Here is a 21426-nt window from a genome sequence, read left to right on the forward strand (position 1 = left end):
AAAACAAGGACACTTGCTGCTTTTCATGACTTTAATGTTTAACTACAGAATGCATACATACAAGAAGTGGGAGAACTAAAGCCCAAGAGAACTAGAAAGGCTACAAAATACAACACGTGGACCAATACATTTACAAAACATTCAAAATCCTTACAAAATGGGCTGTATTGGTCCTTTTTGTTCTTTTTACAAACTCAAACTTTGTGGCCACAGGGGAGCAGTTAACAGATTCACATCCTCCCCATCCCAAAATTTACAAGTGTCAAGAAAGAAAATCTACAGGCCTGGTCTCTTGTTTCCCTTGCTAAACCCACTAGCCCTCTCCCAAAGGGCATCTTTGCAAATCAAAGCAAAGGAAGTCCTCCGCCCCACCGTTCGTGCCTCTTGCTGGCAGCATTTGATACTGGGAAAAGCAACATACTGGACCCTAATCCTAACCTCCCCCCACCCACTCTCCCATATACTGTAGGATCCTGTGCTCCATTTCCCCTCTCTTTGACAACTTTGTGATTTACAGGTCTCCCACCCACAAGAAAAATAAGTTACATAATATTTAAACTGGCTTTTCCATATTCTTTGGGAGTCTGGGAATGTCAGGAGAGCAGATCTGCCCCAGACAAACACTTGGCATCAGCAGCCACCACTTCTATTACAGGCTGGTCAGGCACACAGTATGTGCCTCTCTTGAAACACAATTTGCACAAACCCAAAGTTCAGACAAATATTTCTGTTCTGTGTATTTACAATAGTTTGAAATTATATTCACAGCATCTTCTGAATTTTGGCCAAGAGTCAAAACTTGTTTTTAAAACTTTGGAACATGCCCACAGAGGAGGAGATTTCTCACACAAAGATCTGTGATGTAAGCCCAACATGGGGGGAGGGAGAGGCAGCCTCCAAGGTCTGGCTAGACCCACACACATAATTCTGTCAGCTTGATGGGATGGAGATCTCCAGGCTGGCACAATTTCCAGGGTGGTTGCTTTCTCTAACTAGCTCCAGTTCCTTCCATTACTTGTTGTGCCTGTTTTTGCCCCATACAACATTGCGCAACAGACTGGAACAACCTACAACAAGGAGAATAAACTTATTTTCAAGACAAAACTTCCTCTCCTCTGCAAGTACCAGAGTTCCTAGGACTGAGCCCCCCTAATTCAATGACCAACTAACTGTTTAAAATTACTCACTTTTCAATTTCTGGAGCACAATGGACAAACTCGTGATTCCAGAACTTAAATGCTGGGTTTTTAATCAGCTCGATGAAGGTAATGAGGAGACCCCATGGGTGAGGTCTATTTACAATCAGTCGTTCTAACAGAACTCTGTAAAAGAAACAGATTAAGGCATGGGGAAAGTCACACCGTGTGCCAGTATGAAAGACTTGATGCAGGAATATCAAGGTCCTGCTGAGAATAGGTACCCTTATGGGATTGCTCCTGGCAACATCAATTAGCACTTTCCTGCTTTAAGAATGTGGAATACTTTGCTTCTTAATATAATGTGAGAGTGGGAAACTTGATTCTAGGCTTCACCACTGCAGACTCTGGCTGCGGATTTGTGGGAATGAATGCTCCTCCATCCAGAAAAAAGGATCCTTGCATGGAATCATTGCAACCACCTCAACAACTGTCTTTCAAACCATGTAAACCCTTTAATCAACACTGGAAGTCCTACTCTACATGTGGATAAGAGGGGCAAAGCTTAGAGTGTTTGTTACATTGCCAGCAGTGACTTGCTACTGCTGCAACAGGGACAAGCCACTTTCTTCCTGGTTGCTAGGCAGGGCAGCTTCAGATGGCAGTGGACCAACTAAGAGTTAGCTCCTGAAGCTTCTCCCCAGTTCCCCACTGGCTCTTTTGTGAGAACTAGGCAATGTAGGGATTGTTTTAGACTCCTTATATCTCTTACCTGGTGATTTGTTCTTGAATAGCTTCAGTGTTGGCCTCTGCAAATAGGTAAAGCATGGTGCAGCTGAAATAGTGAGTATGACTGTTTGGGTACCGTAACTGATTGGCAATTGCATTTAAGAAGAGGTACCGACCTGGAACACAAAAAAGGTAAATAGTTAGATTAACTTAAACACAAAGGAAATAAACAGTCCTTGCCTGGCTAATTTGTACTTCCAAGAGTTGTGTCTGAAAGTCAGGAAGGTTAATGAAATGGGTGCTGCCAGCAGCTGACATGAATTTCCCAGGCTCACTTCTCCAAGTTTCCTAGTTTGTAATTCATTTTCATAAACCTGTTGGGTTACACAAGGGGCGGAGGGGGGGCACATTTTGCAACCTGGAGGTCACATCCCAGGAGGGGGATCAGAGGCAAAAGCAAATGATTAGACATTAAGCTGCATTCCAGCTATGTAAAAGTAACCGGTTTCTACAGATACCTACAACTAACTCTGTTCTCCATACAGCCAAGCAAGAGGCATCATCACAGTTCAAGGACACATTCCAAGCTGGCAAACTCAACCAAGGAGAGTGTGGGACATAACCTGGCTTGGGGGTGGGGAGTGATGAGGTCTGGAGGACCACATTTGGCCCTCGGGCTAAAAGTTCCCCACCTCTTAGATGGAACTAAACAAATCCTTTCTATTTATTAGTTGTGGAATATTTTAAACATAATTTCTAAAATCTAACAATCTAAAATCTAACAATATGTTAGTATTATCCATGTGGGCTAAATGGTGAGATACAGGATTGATTATGTCATAGAACGTCAGTACCTGCAATGATCAGCTAGCCTCTGAAGTCCAGTATCAATTGTAAGGCTAGCACATTATCAATTATACAGTATTTATATCTGACCTCACCAGGTTGATTTCCCAGGCTCTTCCCCCCCCCCCCCCAATAGCCAAAGGCCTAGAGAGATAAACCTCTTGCATCTGATTTCACATAAGGCTAGCTGATTTGAAGTACTATCAAGCTTCCTTTTTTACCTTCTGTGTCCAGGTCAACAGCAAGATTCTGGAAGATATCCATGTGAGCCGAATGGGTGATGGTGCTCATGGAAGGAGTGCTGCCTTTGTTGTGAATATGTGCAATAGCTTGAGTACCTACATACAGCACCAGGGCATTTATCAGCTGGATATTGTAGCGATTGCCAGGCTCATTTGATACCTAGAGGGGTGAACGTAAAAGAGGCAAAATCACTGCCTTGGACCTCTGAGACAAGAGCCCTGAAGAAAATATATTAGGCGATTATGAATGCTTAAACTGCAGAGTATAATTCACTAAAAGGTCTGCCAAAGCCATTAGCTTTAACACCAGGCAGGCTTCTCTTATCTCTTCTATCACTGCTGCTGCACAATCCATCCCCAACTAGGTACTAGTTTTTAAAACACACATGCATTACAATATAGTTAAAAAAAATTGCTAAACACAGACCCACAGCTCCATCAGGATGCATTATCTGGGCCAGGTCAAACTGATCTTTTCCTAATTTATGTCTCTTTAAGTGGGATTGATGTATGACACATTCTGCAGTGGGATCAGGGCTGAACTGGGATCTTTCCTCTCTTTGATGACTAAACTATGCATCTGGCAAGCACCAGATCTGTGATTTTTACTGTAGGTCCACCACTGTAAGCCTCAATCTGATTATTAGTTTTAAGGGACTCCGTGTAAAACCGTGCAAATTCAAGAAGATCCATTTTAAGTCTATTGGATCTCATTTTTACCGAAATATTCCCGCCACAAAACAGTAAAGAAAATATCTGTTTGGGGAGGAGTAACACAAGGACACCCTCAAAATTCCAGAACTGCCCACAGCCCCAAATAAGGTTGATGAGCCCTGCTTTAGACAGAGGACCTAAAAGCCTGTTTTGGAGCAGAAGACACAGCAGACATAGGACTGCATGCTAACCTCTTCCTCAATCAGATTTTTGAGTAAGCCCCTCACCTGCAAGTTGCTGCGCAAGTCGGACAGGAACGTGACTGGAGAACGGGTTTTGAGGTAGGAATCCAAATCCTTCTTGAACTGAGGTGGCATCACTCCAGTGAAATTGGTGAGTATCCGTGGAGCAATATTAATCTCGCTCAACATGTCCACCTGTCAAGCACACAGAAGCATCCTAACATTATTTTCTACCATTCAGCTGTTACGCACCAGAAGTCCACAGGGAAGGCTGAGTATCACTCTTGTATCACCATCATCTTAAACATGGCAGTTGCTTTATCTTGCCCAATGCAAACCAACGCGACTTACAACAAACCAACCAAAAAAACCACCCCACATCAATATATTAAAACCAGTGGGGAGGACAGACATTGAAAATATCCTGCCCAATTCTCAAAAGCCGCAGATAGTTAAGGGCCAAAGGACTGGTTACAGAGGAAAGTTTTTGCTTGGTGTTTAAATATACGTTATGATGGTGCCAGGCAAGCTTCCCTGGAGAGAGCATCCCACAAGCAGAAAGGCCCCTTCTCCTGTTAACACCCTCTGGATCTCTCGTGGTGGCACACAAAGGAGGGCTTCAGATGATTAGAACAGGTATAGGTGTAGCATAAGCAAACTGATATGCTGGAACAGATGCCAGTGCTCAAGTGCATCTTTACTACTAGGCAATGACTGCCATTTATGTTTCAGGACAGAATGCTCTTTTCAACAGCAGGAGTTCACAATGACATTCCTCACCTGGGGTGGTTGAGTGTTCTAAACAGCTTGAGCTTCCCTAAGGCTGGGGGTAGCTAATAGGGTGCCCTCCAGATGTTGATGGACTACAACTCCTATCATCTTTAAGCATTAGCCTTCTAGTTGGGGCCAACAGGAGTTTGAGTCCAACATCAGGAGGGCATTATATTGGCTACCTTGTTTCATCAAAGCAGGTCAAGCTGACCCACTAGGGTCTTACTGACGTAGTTGTTTATGCAAAAGCATCAACAGCATTGCACAATCACAGGCGCTTCAACAGATGAGCTCTCATACAAATCAGGCCTTGTACATTACCTTAAGGTTGGGAGTGAAGGGATCTGGAAGCCTCATATTACGTGGGAAGGCACTCAATATCAGATTCCTTAGCTGAATACAGTTTGGAGGAATCACATCACAGAAACCATAGTGGTAGTCACAGAGGAATTCTGGGAAGTCATGTAACAGGACCAACAACACACGCAGAGTACCCTACAAAAAACGGGGGGAAAGAGAACTAAGTATCTATGCTAAATCTATGCAAAACATCCCAGCCAACACTATTATCAGCTTTCCAAATGTTTCATGTTGGTGACACACTTTTTAGACATGCATCATTTCACGACACAGTAATTCAGTTTTACAAGCAAACCAGAGGTTAAACTAACCCCTTATAAAAGCGTTCACGCGACACACCTACACAATGCAGCCAACACACTAATGTGTTGCAACACACAAGTTTGGAAAGCTTTGCTCTATGGATAAAAAGGAAGGGAAAACTGGATTGCGGACTTTGGATCTTGCTGGAATGGAAGGGACTGGCTGGGACCGGGGGGGGGGGGGGGGAGGGAGGAAAAACCGAGAATAAATGGAAAAATTAAAGATTGGGAAGGTAAAAAGGATTTAGATGTATGGAGGTACTTGGAAAGAAATTGTGGCAACGGAGGAAATGAATGTTAATTTTGTGGGAAGTAAGGAGTAATATTTAATTAAGAATATTAGGAAAATAATTTTTGAGGGATGAACAAAAGAAGGGACGATTGGGCTCTTTACCCCTCCTGCTTCTCCCTTGCTTCTGGGGGACTCCTGGTTGCAGGGGGGATCCCTTGGGAGGGGTGGGGGGGGGAGGGAGCTCAATTGGAAAAAGAATTATTTCGGACCCTCCCTTGCCCCTAGGGACTCATCGTGGCAGGATGGGTCCCGGGGGTGGGGTGATGAAATAATAATAAAAGAGAATTTAGCAGGAAAAGATGGATAGTATGTCAAAAATAAGATTGGGAAGTTTGGAAGTAGAACGGGGAATATGAATAGAAAACTGTTTAATTGAGATTTTAAAATGTAAATCTGGAAGGGGGGAGGTAGGGGAAGCCCATATAAAAATGTTTATGAAGAATGAATAGAAATATAAAAATGTTTATGAAGAATGAATAGAAATATATATATCTTTTTTCTTTTTCCTTTCCCCCCTCTTTTTAGTTTTTTCTTTTTTGGGGGAGGGGATTATTTTTCTTTTTTTGGTGGAGGGGAGGGATGGGGGGGCTTTTTTCTCCCCCCTCCTTTTTTTCCTTAGTAGATATGTATGGATAGATAGTTGGGTGGACACTCTTCTCTGTCTTGCCTCGTAACCCAGGGCCCACTGGTGGCAGAAGTGGACTCTGGGGGAGGGAGGAGGGGGGGGGATAAACCCAACTATAAAATGGACCACCTTCAACTATCCACCCGGCGCGGGACCTTCTCGTGGCAGGAGGGGGCTCGTGGGGGGTGGTGGAAGAGGGTGGAATGAATTTGATATGTGTCTTTTATGTTTTATTTTGTAAAATCAATAAAAATTATTTTTTTAAAAAAGGAAAGCTTTGCTCTATATGGTATATAGCTAAGAGTACAAGGGTAACCATGAGCTCAAAAACCATGGCTTAGAATGGCATCCCCAAACTTCGGCCCTCCAGATGTTTTGGACTACAATTCCCATCATCCCTGACCACTGGTCCTGTTAGCTAGGAATCATGGGAGTTGAAGGCCAAAACATCTGGAGGGCCACAGTTTGGGGATGCCTGGCTTAGATCTCAAGTCAAGTCACTCTCCTAGAATCAGCCATTCTGCAATACCTGATTCTTAGAATTTTTCATAAGAGTTACTAAGAATGCATGACCCTTAGGAAGAGTTCTATATAGGTGGGATATCATCACCACCACTTAGTATTACTACTACGGTATATAAAGATAAGATGCAAAATAATAATGCAACAAATGTCTATGCATCTGGCTTCCTCATAGTAAAGTGAGGTACCTCGATACACCAAATTAGTCCAATGATCCATCTCACCTGAACTATCAACAAGTTCTTCCAAGTTTGAGGCAGAGGTCAATTTCCTCATCCACAATCCCATGGAAAAGGGCTGTATGATTTGAACTTTACTGTGAAGCTACAATTGTGCTGGGAAAATAATCCAGACCATCACTGAATTGAAACAAATTCTCTTCTGCCCCATTCTAAATTCTACTTACCTTGTACAGAATTTGCATAGGTTTGGCAAGTTCCACATTCCTCAGGAAAGGAGCCAAATATTTAAACAGATCTATCAGCAGCTGAGCATACATAGGCCACCCCTGGAAAGAGAATTTACATGCTAAGAGTTATGTGATATTTGCTAATATATTTACTGGATCCCATTTAACATTGGTTGGTAGAACTAACAACTTGCATATTACAAAGCAGTATAGTACACTATTCTTTAATCTCTCAGGGCTACCTGAAATATGAAATCCATAGTGAAACCAGCCAATTTTGTACAATAAGGGGCACTGTAGGGGTTGAATTCTGGACTTAAGGGAAATGGAAGAATGAGTGAGATTTACTGGAAAGACTTGGTCACATCTGCCCCAATACAGTGCAGCTGTGGACTCTCAGAAGTTTGATACAACCTACAATGCTGCAAATGGTTCCTTGCAAGTTGTATCAAACTTCTGTTTAACATCTATGGCTGCTGGAGTAAACTGATTTAAATATTCATTTTAAATAGAAAATAATTTTAACCTCTCTTTCTCCTACACTGCACAATCCTCCTCCCTTGCCCCTGCCTAGAAACAAAATAGGGAACTTGTCCATTGCAACCCATGTGCCTCTGCACTATTGTCTTTGTATCCTCAGAGACAACTAAAGGGCCAAACATTTTCAGAAGCAAGGGCTGGTAATTAATAGCCCTCCTAGCAATAATACTGGATCACATCCTACTGAGACAAGCACTGGATCCCAGGACATGCCATGATATGTCAAGCCTCACTCACCACCACTTCAACCATACTATCAAGCTCATAACAATTGTAGCATATAACCATATTTCTCCTACTTCCTTCTCCCACGCAGCTGGGAGGCCTGGCAGGGTTTAGTTTTCACTTTTACAAAACTTAAGAGTTATGTGTAAAACACTGCTAAATTTCAAAACAAATCAATCACAGGTTATAAAGTTGGCCTGTTTAATTAATCACTGTTTGCTTTAAAGCACACTCCTGAATCTAGTGTTCCATGCAAATGCAGCCAGTGTATTTGACTGAAGAATGATTCAGTTTTCAAGGGTTAAAAGTGAAGGTTTAACATTCTTGTATTCAGACTGAATTTTACCAGGCTGGGTTTTTTAAGGGATGAGGATTAAAATCCCATTTTTAATCCGTCCTGCTGAGGTTTCTGGACCTCTTCAGGTAATCAACTCTTAGCAGCTACATTGTGGGAATATGGTAAAGACCTTAAAAGCAGAAATCAAAAATTTAAATGGCATAAAGTCATTCTAGTTAAACAAAACCTGCAAACCAAGATGCATCCTTATTCCCTTTGGAAGCTTCGTAAGTTACAGAAGATAAACTGCAGCCACACCTTCTGCTGTGGTGTATGTGCCAGCATTCTTGCAATAAATATCCGGTGGGAGATCAATTCTAGCCAAGCATAAACAAAACCTGGAGCTTTTGTAGGTCTCAGGATGTGAAATGTGTTACTGAAATAAAAACATACAACACAAGCTTTGTGTCAGATTTGTTTAAAGCACTGCCAAGAATCTGCATTGGACTGAGACCATCCTCGAAGTCTAAACCAGTGATTTGTTCTATGGCACTATACTAGGAGATTTAAATCTCCCTGTCCACCCCCAGGGTTGCATCTGCCTTGAAGGCAGAATTCCCAGTGGCCTATGGGTAGTCATAATGCCCTTCTGTAAAGCCCCGTCTCCTGCCCACAAGGGCCCAACAATGCCAAAGCCATCAAACTACAACTTATTCCTTCACTGCATTTAATGCCAAAAATCTGTGGATTTTATAAGTTTTATAAGTAAGTTTTATAAGTAAGTTTTCTATTTATTTTAAAAGTGCATCAAATATTTCTCCAAGGAATGATGGTGGCCCCAAACCATTCAAATATAGTAAAAGATGCATAATTAAGATCCAATACAATAATGTAACGTATAGGAATCAAACAGATCCAATAAAGTAAAGGAGTGTTTTAGTTGTCATAAATTCCCATAGATGCCCAGAGGGCAGTCTTTACAACTAGAATAGCACCATCTCTTGAGTGGAACACAGGCTCAATGTCCCAGCTTGACCAGGGATTGAGTCTGGCTAAAGCTCTAGAACAGGCATCCCCAAACTTCGGCCCTCCAGATGTTTTGGACTATAATTCCCATCTTCCCCGACCACTGGTCCTGTTAGCTAGGGATCATGGGAGTCGTAGGCCAAAACATCTGGAGGGCCGCAGTTTGGGGATGCCTGCTCTAGAATGTTCTAAATCCAGCTCCACAGCTGCAGATCCCAATGTGGGAGTGCCCAGAGATTAAGACAGAGCAGTATAAAAACCCTTCCCTCACACCAAGAGGTTGAGAAGCATCGGTTCCATACACTAGAGAACAGTCCGCACAGGGAAAGAATCCCACATATGCCCACGAATTTTATTAATGTGCAATTATTCCAGTAACCAAAATAGACTCCAAGTATATCAACGTATTTAAAATTTAAAACACAAAATTAGTATTAACTAAAGTGAACTCTAGAGTTTGAAAAGACCCCAAAGTGTCCTCTAGTCCAATTAAATGATACCTACCAGAAGGCTGTGAGTGTCTGAAAGTTTATGGTTTCCAGGACATGTTCAGGAGCATTTAATTCTAACAGCAACATGATGAAAATGCGGTGGTAGGGAAGCTGCTGGAATTCACTTTGACGAACATCATGATCCTGCAAAAGGACTCCCACAACTATCCCAAGAACCTAGCGGTAAAAAGGCAATGTGCTCAGAATACAACTTTTATGTATGCTTATAATTACTGCAATGACAACTGGAATTCATGCACATACTCAGTATTTTTTGAAGACAATACAAACTGGTGATCCTGACTGCAACTTTACAATAATGTTTTCTGCCCTTTCACACGCAAGTGAACTAGAGATACGCACATTTCAAACCCTTATTCAGATTTATGTAATGCTTTCGTAAATGCTCCAAGTACATCCTGCATAGTACACTGACATTCTTTACAATGTAGCTAAGGACCCCTTTTACAGAGGAGGCAATCGCCTGCCAAACACCATCTATAGATGGATCGCGATTTTAAAACATGGAATTCCTACTCTGTGTTCATAAAAAAACCATGCTGCACCAGTTCCCATTCATTTAACAAGGAAACCTTTGCCAACCTGGCTCCATGGACTACAACTCCCACCAGCCTCAGTCATCACAATTCTAAAGTATACTACCCATTCTCACAACCAGCTAAACTCAAGATAGATGGGTACTGGGGGTGGGGAAGGGTGCTCCCAACCTTGTTGAGCAAGTTGATCTTGGTGACTGTGTTGGTGGCCTCCCCAGAGTGCTTCACCAGCAGTGCAATGAGGCGCACAAAGGCATCCAGGTTGTGGTAACACTTGGCACGGATCATGGTGGGGTTGGCAGCGGGGTTGTGCTGCTGCTCAGCTTGAGCACGATAGCTGATCTCAACACACATTTCAGTGCAAAGACGAAAGAATCGTGTGATTAAATCATCGGTTTTCAGGATTCCTTGCTGATGCATCTGTAATGGGGGAAAAGGTAGACTCAGACCTAAAGAACTTCTCTTTTTTCTAAAATCAAGCTAGTAATGTTCTATCTAGACATGCTGGAAAGCAAGTGGGCTAGACTGTAACACTGCAGTTTGGCACAGAGAAAAGGCTGGTGATGCTTCTTAGAGTCAATTCCTACTACATTACCAACCATAGCAGCGTAAGATCATTTCTATATAATCAGGTACCACACCACACTGGTAACGTCTACATCCAGGAACCAGGTGGAAAAGGAAACTATGCTGGCAAGGAAGTAAACATGACACCCATGTTGCCTCTGTACGTAGGTGTTACTGATGCTGCGTGCTATATGCAGAAAGGGACATTTCTTACTGTGAATTCCTGTTCTACTTCTCTTGGAGGGCATTCCCAACCAGTGGGATAGCAGAAATAAACTCTAAATGCCTTAAAATAAAAGAACCAACAACCTGTATGCAATAACCCAAGCATACATGCAGCAAAAACATGAGGAGCAGCTCCCCATCTGTGCAGTGAGGCAGAAGCCTCAGAGCAATGCTTGACCCACAGGAAACAATGGCAGGTGGAATACCCTTCTGGGTGACACTGAAAACAGGAATTAAGTGCAATAGACAATCTCTTTCTCTCAAGGTTTCTAGAGTACATTCCAAAACACTGGAACATGAAGGAGCAATACCATTCCAGCGTAGACTGGAACTATGGAAGCTGTACTTTATGCAGAATACCACACATCGATTCTGCAGTGTTGAGAGGCCCAACTAGTCATGCTTCTCCTCCAGGGACACATTGCTAGAATAGGATGCAGAAGTGAATGGTCCCTTCCACATGAGGGTAGGAGAAAAGTGCTCAGCAAAAGTAGTGAAGTGAAATTCTAGGCAGGGAAGCTACATAGTGTAGGAGGGTTAAGAAAGACTACTACCCCTCTTAGGAATGTAGGCACATGAGAATGGATTGCTACTCCTGTCACTTTCATAAGTAGACTGTCGATAGATATTTCAGTCACTTGCAAGATCTGATATCACAATTTTTAAAGCATAAGTTATTCAGGATGAAATTCTCATTATGAAAGCATTCAAAACACTTTTCATAAGCAATAATCTCTAGAATGCAGAGCAACTAAAGTGGCAAACCTGAACAGAAAATTCTGCTACTGAACAACAGGGCTCCATTCATCAGTGATCCATTCCCTCTGGCATTTTACAGGGGTCAGAGTAACATTGAAGGCAGACCTGATTTTCAGTTTCTTCCCTACACATCTTTATCAGTTTTACTTGTGCATTATGTAGGCAAATTATGTTGCATTTCAGAGACACTGCAACTTTTTCGGATAGCTGTCTAGGGATCTGGGGGAAACGGCATGTGAAATTTTCCTGTCCTCAATAGTATTGAATAGTTTTCATAGCCACTGTTTTCAAAGTGCTCCATACACCAATAAGACTTATTCATGTTGGCCACATGACCCGGAAGCTGTCTGCGGACAAACGCAGGCTCCCTCGGCCTATAGAGCGAGATGAGCGCCGCAACTCCCAAGTCGTCCGCGACTGGACCTAACAGTCAGGGGTACCTTTACTTTTACAACCATTTCTGCAGTCTTAATAAATACATTTCTATCTGGAAGAGGACCTGCAATTTACTTTATCCACATATGCAAGCAGGCAGTGGAGTGGCTACTTGAAATGCAACTAAAATAAGGCAGCAAAGAAGTTTTGGCACCTCTGAAGGACAACTGTGGTAGCGGAATAAAAAACTGGCAAACTGCTTGCCATATTCCATGCCTACGTATGTAAAGAGATTCTAGCTTTTGCAAACACCTCTCTTAACATCTGCAACATAAGAGTCACCTGGGGGGGGGACTGATTTATCCTCCTGCTGCATTGATTTATCCTCCTGCTGCATTAAGTAGTGTACAAGCAGTGGCCATACTTGGCTGGTAGCAGTCACCCTCCCCTTCGGGGTGGCTGGCCCAAGGCCACACTCAGAGGGCACAGGGATTCTCCTTGGAGCATATCCCACATGACCTCTACATCTGCCTTCAGAAGAGCAGCTTCTTCCTTTGGGCACAAAATAAATGAGTGGAAGACTCTCAGGACTGTCAAGAGCTGCACGAAGTGCCCACTGGCGGTGATGCCTGATGCTCAGGTACATCCTCTGCCCTAGTTTCTTAGGTTTCTCTCCTCGGAGCAATGACACATCCTCCACCCTGAGAAATCCAAAGAGCTCTGTGGGGCACTGGGAATCTTTTCCTTGATGACCACCGCCCCACGGCATGCAGTCCCCCTCAGCCAGGTCATTCTTCATTTAAAGAACACAACCTCCTAGTGGATGCAGTGGAGAGCTCCCAGCAACATGATACTGGCTAGCACAAACAAATGACTATTTACTAACACGTTTCAGTACACTGATATGACATCAGTTGCATGTACTGCCATCATGCAAAGTGGAATTTTTAAAAAGGGGGAATCGATATTACATAGTACTCTACTGGATCCAAGGGCATCATAACCTACTTATGTTGAATAAAAAGCACCTTTCTTTCCCCAAGCTCTACCTGTCCAACAAATGCAGAGAATGCTTTGGTGCTGTCACGCCCAGCTGCTGCAGAGTGGTAGAGATTCACCCACTCCCTCAGGAGGTATTCTGCCTTCTCCCTCAGGCCAGGGGGATCATCATACTCAGAGGCCTGAGAGATTCCAGAATGCATCATGAAATTTGGCCCTCCATGAGCACGGTCAATCATGGCTTCATAGTTGGACCGTACCACTTCCATCAGCTGGGGCAACCTATGAGAGATCCAGAATGAACATGCTTGGGTTTAGATTACTTGTGCTATGTGCATAATTTTTAAAAAATACTCCACAATCAACGGCATTGTATTTCAAACATTTGCATCACAGCCTTGTCCCACAGAGATAGCATAAAATATATTATTATATTATTGCAACCAAAACTATGACGTGGTTTAGGGGCAAGAGTTGGGAGCCCAGTTAGCATCTTGGTTCAGCAGACCTTTGAATCAAAGTCACCTAGATTTAAGTCCAACATGCCATCCACTAACCCACAATGGCTCCATGACGTAACAAAAAAACACAGTAAGAACCTGAATAAACTGTGCCCTATTACTGCCAGATAAATTTGGAGATAAAAAGTGGGGTGACCTAGTCTAGTGCCTGGCATTAGGGAATGGATCTGCTGTAGTTGGGCAAGAACAGAAAAGAACGGCCTCTGTCCTTCAGCCCAAGACATCTAGAAGAGTGGACTACAAGTGCGTCAGAGATGGTGGGTATATTGCTTTTCAAAACCTTTGTCACTTATTATTACACCCTCAGTGTAATCATCACTACCTTCCAGTATGAAGATTTGAAGGTGTCACACTAGGGCAGGCATCCCCAAACTGCGGCCCTCCAGATGTTTTGGCCTACAACTCCCATGATTCCTAGCTAACAGAACCAGTGGTCAAGGATGATGGGAATTGTAGGCCAAAACATCTGGAGGGCCGAAGCTTGGGGATGCTTGCACTAGGGCTTACTTCCACAAAACCATGCCTAATACTGCAGGCCTAAAAAGGCATGTCAATCTTGTCTGCCTGCAGCAAACTTAAGGTTTGAATTACATATTATAAACTATCAGGTGGCAATTTCAGAAAGTAGTTGGGAGAATCCATGTCTGAACATTCCTCAATATGTGCAACTCCCTAAACACTGGAAAGTTGCAACCCGGGGAAAGGGATTCTAGTCTTTTCCCCAAGATGGCAATTTTTATATGTTCACCAAGTTTCTGATGTGGAAGAGCATTCAAATCTCCCCTGACTATTGTTGCTAAAGTGGCAACCGTCTCAAAAGACTTATCACATGGTACTTCCAAATATGTAGTATGATTCTAAACTGGAAGTAAATGTGCAATGGCCCATAATAAATCAAAGTTGTCCCTAGATTAAGTAGAAAAGTAAACAATGGTTAAAGCAGGCTTGTATTATCGCCAAACTTGCACTAGCAGGAAACATTCTTTCACTGGCATTCAACACTCTTAGCATTACCCTTCTGGTGCATTCCCTCTGGAGTGAGCATTAATTCTCATCAAAGTTTCAATGGTGTGAAACAGATCTGCTTCTGTTATGTGAGCAACACTTCTTTCATCCACCAAGAGGATTTTCACCAGCTGCATTGCAAATGCCACTGCCATGTAATTCAAGCCATTCTCCATTGACTGTCAAGAAAAAGAAGGCAAGAATGTGAAGTTTTCCTTCTAAAGCATAAGCAGAGATTTAATAACTAACTTGGCGGCAGTATCTCACCTGAGCCAGGTGGAGGTCATACTGCTGCATGTTAACTAGGTGGTTACGGATCAGTAGCTCCACTGCTTCTACATTGTATTTATATTCATCTCGACATTCTATCAGGCACCTGGAAAAATTAGATGTTTTCTTGTGTTAACTTTGTTTTCTCTTCAATCTCAAGTTCCAAAAACACACAGAGAGGTAGCTTCCTCTCCAATTATTCCACACATTCATTTCAGAAACAGCAGCTGACTGTAAGTGCCCCATGTTAAGAAAGCCAACAGACTTTGTAGCTCAAGATGAAGGAGTCCATCTGCCCCATTCACAAAAGACTGGCCACCCACCAGCAATTCCATAAATGGAGAACACAAACACCCTTTCCAGACAGGAGCATCAGAAAATCAGATGCCTATCCTCTGATGACCTGAAAGCACGCGAGGCAAGAGGAGGAAACCTCAAATTTGAAGTGCATAGGAAAGGGGTCTGGGTAGAAAAACTCAAAGCACCATTGCTGAAAATGTAGTGAAACAAACACTTGCACACCAGAACAATTAGCTGCAAACAATTGGTCAGAATTCTGAGGAATCAAATGACCCATAAAGACCAGGAACAGCACAGGCAGCCACCTAGAGTGCCAAACCCTCACATCTAAGTCTACTGCTTTCCATAAGATTGTTGGAGAGGAGCAGAGGGGCATCATCTATTTTAGATGGTTAGTTTCTGGAAATGGAAACAGGAATTAGGTAGTATCTTGAAATGCTGACACCAGCAAGCTGAACCCTTGCTTGTATCCATATTATGACAGCCAACAGCAAGCCAATACACTTCTAGGGTCCTATACCAACAATGCATGGAAAGCAAAATAAAACAAATTCTATCTGGCTTTTTTATTTCCACTTTTACAGCTTATATATGTAAATACTGACAGACAATACAGTAATCAGAAACTGTAGCCACATTGCTAGGAGCAGCTTATAACAATGTAAAACCATAAAGTCATAGAATAACTATTTTAGGAATCCAAACACATTCATTCTGCAAGTTTTAGATCCAAAACTAGATGAAATTAGCAATTGTGTGGATGGCTTAAAAAAGAAAAAGCAAAAGCAAGTAGGGTAGGGATCTGAATTGAGGCCCTAAGCATGGCTCAGGTCCCCTGCACCTGCCACAGTGTAATGAATGGAAGTTGATCTCTGAATGAAGGTAGCAGGTGCAGGCTCTCCAATTCAAATAGAAGCTGCAAATGGGGGGGGGGGGAGCACAAATGTTTTAAACCCCGCCACACCAGACTCTCCATACAGACCAGGGGTCAGTTTTGCTTAAGTTGCATGAATGGTGCCTCATTTAGTTTGCCTCTTTTATCATCCAACTTAATTCTCACACCAATATCCTATTTCAGGAGAAAGCCCCAAACCCTGGACTACTGAATCCATATGGCACTCATTATGCAACTCATTATGTAACTTAGTGGGATACAGGGCAGTAACATACTAGGTGAAAACCTTATGTTGGCCAAAATCAGAATACATTTAAATACTCGTATTTAAATAGAGCTTCTACAGCCTTCAAAGCTTTATTCTTTCATCACTGACCTTGTAATCTGCTTGTTACACCACGGAGACCCATAAGCACGGCCATCCTGCAGTGCTTTTAAAACAAGCAAGTGACATTCCCGGTACCGGAGAAGGAGGTCAGCATCTGCACCACTGGTGGCATCTAACAAGCCTTCAACTGCCTGTAGGAAGAGTAACAAACACTTAAAAGCAACATCTTACTGAGTCATTTGGAGAGGAATAGAACTGCTTTGCTCTTGGGACACAATGCATTCTGTGGTTTTTGCATAGTATGAATGCAGCCTATCCTCATCATCATCGCCGTTGCTCCTTGTACTTTTGCCTCCAACAATGCTCACCACCAGCACTCAAGCTCTGGAAGAGTAGCCCACAAGGGAATGCGGCAATTGGGCAGTAAAAGGGCTTCTAATGACAGACATTCCCAAGCAAATGTTTTAAAGCCTCCTACACAACAGCCCAGAAAACACAGCAGAAAACAGCAGATGGCAGGAGGAACTGCTATATCCACTATAGAAGGATCCTTCCTCACCAAGTGGAAGGCAGCTTTTCTTAAACAGTATGTATTTTCCCAAAATAATCTTGATCATAATTCAATCCTGTCTGTCCTGATCCTGTGTTCAGTTCAAGTAGTTTAATGTTGTAACTGTGTGAATGTTTCTAGAGTAGAAAGCTTCGGATAAAGTGAGCCTCTCTCCATAGCCCAGGAGTCACAGATATATAACGAAGCAAGTTCATACACAAACCTTCTGTAGCAGTCCAAGGGCTGCAATAGCATCACGAGAATTACGAGCCACAACAACAGCCTCCAAGAGGCTTCGTAAGGCTTGAGTCTGTGGATTCATAGCCAGGGTGTGAGGAATGGACTGAAGGTGCTGCTCCAGTTCTGCCATACACTTATCATAGATCTGTGCTACATCATCTGTTGCCCAGGCTTGCTGATTTAAAAGAAATCAAGAATACTTTATTAGTTAAATGAATGCTTGCTAATGAATGAGAATTCTAACCATTTATCATGACAGATTTCTCAGTAACTTTTAATATTGGCAGGTTCTTTGTTACACTTAACTTTTAGCTAAAAACAGCAAATAATGTGCAGATTTTATTGTGAACAGTTTATAATGAAACAAAGTATTAAGTGTTTGATAAATAGTCATGGATTAAGAAGGGGGGAAATCAGTGAACTGGTTTACGTAATTAGCTCCCACAGAGTTCATAATCTAAATTTCTTTGTGTGGGATTTCATTCTGACTGTCAAATAATACTATTAGACTGTATAGCTTTGAAGAGAAGCACAAACAATAAGTGACCTCACTATTCTCTAGAAGCCTCCAATAACTTGTAAAATAAATGGTCACAGTGTAGTTTACTTTAACTTCTGAATCACTTCAACCATCAACTGAATTTCTACCTTCATAGGCTGAGCTAGGATTCCTGTGGGCTGGGTTGAGTCATTGGTTGGTAAGAAACCAGGAACATTGCGTGCAAATTCTTCATAAACAGCTAGCTGCTTTGGGTCCACTCCACCAACCTTAAAAGAAAGTTGGAAAATTTGGATAAGTAGAAGACTCCAACAAGGCCTTCCAACTGATGTTGTGGCATTGATCATAATTTTAATTCTCTTAATTTCTCACCTTCAACCTGATCTGTTCTGGCATCCGTTCAGCCTGATAAGTCAATACTACAGGATCACAGTACCTACGACCCTCTTGCCTGGCATGTTTTCTGAGCTCAAATTCCTGAAAAAAAGAAGAAAAAAAGATGAATGACTCGGTAATTACATGATTTAACTTTTAACTGAAACTCTGCAACATACTTACAGTGGCCAGCCTCTTGTCCATTTCAGGGCCTGCTTTTTCTACAGCTGTCTTCTGAATGAAACAGCATGCCAACTCACAGTTATCTTGGGCTAACTGTGCTGCTGCCTGCTCCATCATCTCCCTCTGCTGTGGTGAGGCTGCCTATTTTAGAAAGCAAGCCATTAAAAAAGGACTATACCCACAATGGGCAAATACTCATAATGTCAGTTACAGATGTTCATAAATATGGCATCGCTTTGTATGGAGTTAGCATAAAGTAAACCATTAAGCAAATTACATGCTTCATTCAAAATCTACATATCAGCAAAAGGGAAAATATCTGCCAAATAATTAGCGTGTGCCCCACATTACATACTTCTAGTGCAATTCTATGTATGTGCTTTTTTTCTGAAATAAGTTCCAGGCATAGGACTGAACTATCAGTTTATCATAGGTGCCCTCTAAATGCAGTAATGGGATATTTTCCCTCATTAGTATAAAAGGTAAAGGGACCCCTGACCATTAGGTCCAGTCGTGACCGACTCTGGGGTTGCAGTGCTCATCTCGCTCTATTGACCAAGGGAGCCGGCGTACAGCTTCTAGGTCATGTGGCCAGCATGACTAAGCCGCACCTGGCAAACCAGAGCAGCACACGGAAATGCCGTTTACCTTCCTGCCGGAGCAGTATCTATTTATCTACTTGCACTTTGAGATGCTTTCGAACTGCTAGGTAGGCAGGAGCTGGGACCAAGCAACGGGAGCTCACCCTGTCACAGGGATTCGAACCGCTGACCTTCTGATCGGCAAGCCCTAGGCTCTGTGGTTTAACCCACAGCGCCACCCGCGTCTCATTAGTATACACAAATACAAAAACCAATGTACTGGAACGAATGGCTTTACTAAACCACAGCAAAAGATCTTTAGCAAAAGATCCTTCAGTAACGGGCTGCCCTTATTTCTTCTCGTTTCTTCTACAAATAAAGAAAAATTATCTTGATTAATGCTGTCTGACAAATCAACAGAATTCTTATCTGCTAATGGCAAGACTCTCTTAAAGCCATTACTCATACCATTCCTTAGTGCTGCAACATTTTATTCAGCCTCAATATCAAAACAGGCATTCTCATGCCTGTTATAATGCCAAGAAATGTGAACACAAGAAGATTCACTCCATGAAGAATTAGCGCAGTTACAGCTGTAAGGCTGTGTGTGTTTGTTGTAAACTTCACTTGCTTCCATAGCCTTTATTCGCAAGTTGTTGCTGCATCAACCATGGGCCACATAGCAAGTGTTCAGAAAGTCAAGCTGAATTGTTTCACAGATGAACTAAAGCAAATGCTAAAGTCTACTTATTGGCCACAAGTCTAAACTACAGTTTAACAAAATGTGAATGAGCCTGCTAGCCATGCTCTTGTCCCATCACTCCTCCCCTCATCTTGCATGGATGAAAAGAAGTGCAAAAGTTTTCACTTCCTTTTTTAGTTAACCACAGGTTCCTGTTTCATCTGAACCTGGAATTGTAGTTTAAACTAACGATGGTTAGTTTAATAACAAGCCAGCTGCAAAAACCATATCCACTGACAATATCCCTATCCACTGTTATTTTATAATAACAATGGATTCCCTCCCCCCCTGGAAAAAATACAGAAGTTCTCCACAGCACGTCACTGAAAAATCAAAGGTAAAGAACAATGAAGAAGACAATTTGAGACTGGATTTAACAATGGCTTATTAACTTCAATCAATGGAAAATGGCAACAGATGAGATGTGGTCTTCAGAAATCTTCAACCCACAATTCATAGCTCAGGATGCAAACAACAACTGCTGATGGGAGGCAATAATTATCAGGACTGCAGAAGGCGTGTGCGCGAATCCTTTCCTTCCCAGCTGACAAAAAATTCTCTTTTAATCCTATTTGCATTTTGAAAAACATGTAGGTTAAATGCAGACATATCTCACTTCAAATCTAATTTGGTCCACATTTTCATCACCTTTCATCACAGATTATAATACTATTGAATCTGAGCAGGGCATTAAAATACATCATGAAACTAACTCCTACCTGCAAAAAAGAGAGTACTGCCAAATCTTGCAAGAATTCAATGCCACAATACATGGGTTTAACTTATTCTGCTTCAAAAAAAAAAAGTCTCTTATAAACTGCAAACCTACCCGCAATGCAGTGGCAAAGCTGTTCTTCAGGTTGGTAGCTATGCTCATCAACAAAGGTTCCCTACAGGTGATCATAGCCATACCAGCAGTCAAATTCCTCATCATGTGATGTGCCGCTACACGCATGCGCGACTCTTCTGAATCTAGTGCAAAATCCTTCCTCACTATCTGCTCACATGTAGTCATGGCAATTTTAATGGACCGATCCACCACAGGATGTACAAGTTCTTGGACTGCACGCTCTATGGCTTGACGCACACACTGCTTCAACTGTGGATGGGCCTGGAACAATGGAATCTGAGAAGGCAAAACAACCAAGAGTCAATGTCAACTTTTTATACACCATTGAAAGAAAGCGTAAAATTGTCCCTTCCAACCTAAAGGTGAAAGTCTTCTCAAAGTGACTAGGTCTAAAAGCTTACCGTTGGATTGAGCGTAATGTGTGGAGATAGTCCTCCCAGGGAGTAAACGTTGATGTCATGGTAACTGTACTGTGGTTGTGGGGGAACAGTAGCTGTGCAAGTGGTGCTGGTAGCTGGTGTAGTAGAAGCAGCTGAGAAAATAAAAGAGCAAAAAGGAGAAGTTTTCAGAGTAGGTCCTAACATAGACTCAATACTTATGGGGAGGGGGGAAGAATTTTGGCAACTAATATGACAGTCATGCTGATAAGTCTGACAACACTATTATCTTTGATATCAGAGATGTCACTTGAAAAGCAATCTGGAATTAGGTGAACTGCTCAGGTAGAATGAGTACTAGAATTTACTATAGTATTCCTACTACCAGGAGGTGGGAGGGTATCTTGTGAAAGGTTACTCTACCCAGGACTAAACTGAATTCCCTGTCTCCAGGTTTGCTAAAAAAAAAGTTGTAGTATTAATAATATTAAGAGTAAGAGAGAACAGATAATAGAAAAAAGATTCCTTACTAATCGCCC

At 42.3% G+C, this 21426-nt stretch overlaps 1 protein-coding gene across 6 annotated transcripts in view; it reads right to left on the reverse strand.

Annotated features, from left to right (window-relative positions):
- Positions 1-17: 17 nt before the first annotated feature.
- Positions 18-21426, reverse strand: part of CNOT1 (CCR4-NOT transcription complex subunit 1) — a 61045-nt gene continuing 39636 nt past the window's right edge. For 4 of the 6 annotated variants that reach the window (XM_035118918.2, XM_035118925.2, XM_035118920.2 and 1 more), the window contains 20 exons: positions 20912-21042; positions 20490-20786; positions 18338-18478; positions 18152-18256; positions 17929-18048; positions 17264-17455; positions 16539-16681; positions 14965-15073; positions 14707-14876; positions 13201-13453; positions 10418-10666; positions 9703-9866; positions 8491-8608; positions 7128-7229; positions 4942-5115; positions 3895-4044; positions 2933-3113; positions 1909-2041; positions 1188-1322; positions 18-1067 (listed from right to left, as the gene is read on the reverse strand). In XM_035118918.2, coding sequence (XP_034974809.1) covers positions 989-1067; positions 1188-1322; positions 1909-2041; positions 2933-3113; positions 3895-4044; positions 4942-5115; positions 7128-7229; positions 8491-8608; positions 9703-9866; positions 10418-10666; positions 13201-13453; positions 14707-14876; positions 14965-15073; positions 16539-16681; positions 17264-17455; positions 17929-18048; positions 18152-18256; positions 18338-18478; positions 20490-20786; positions 20912-21042 — 3146 coding nt within the window. In that variant the 3' untranslated portion in view covers positions 18-988. The remainder of the gene's footprint in view (positions 1068-1187; positions 1323-1908; positions 2042-2932; positions 3114-3894; positions 4045-4941; positions 5116-7127; positions 7230-8490; positions 8609-9702; positions 9867-10417; positions 10667-13200; positions 13454-14706; positions 14877-14964; positions 15074-16538; positions 16682-17263; positions 17456-17928; positions 18049-18151; positions 18257-18337; positions 18479-20489; positions 20787-20911; positions 21043-21426) is intronic. The other 2 variants (XM_035118924.2, XM_035118922.2) reach the window with 1 other exon arrangement.

Source organism: Zootoca vivipara, chromosome 6 (assembly GCF_963506605.1).
Source record: "Zootoca vivipara chromosome 6, rZooViv1.1, whole genome shotgun sequence".
Lineage (NCBI taxonomy): Eukaryota > Metazoa > Chordata > Lepidosauria > Squamata > Lacertidae > Zootoca > Zootoca vivipara.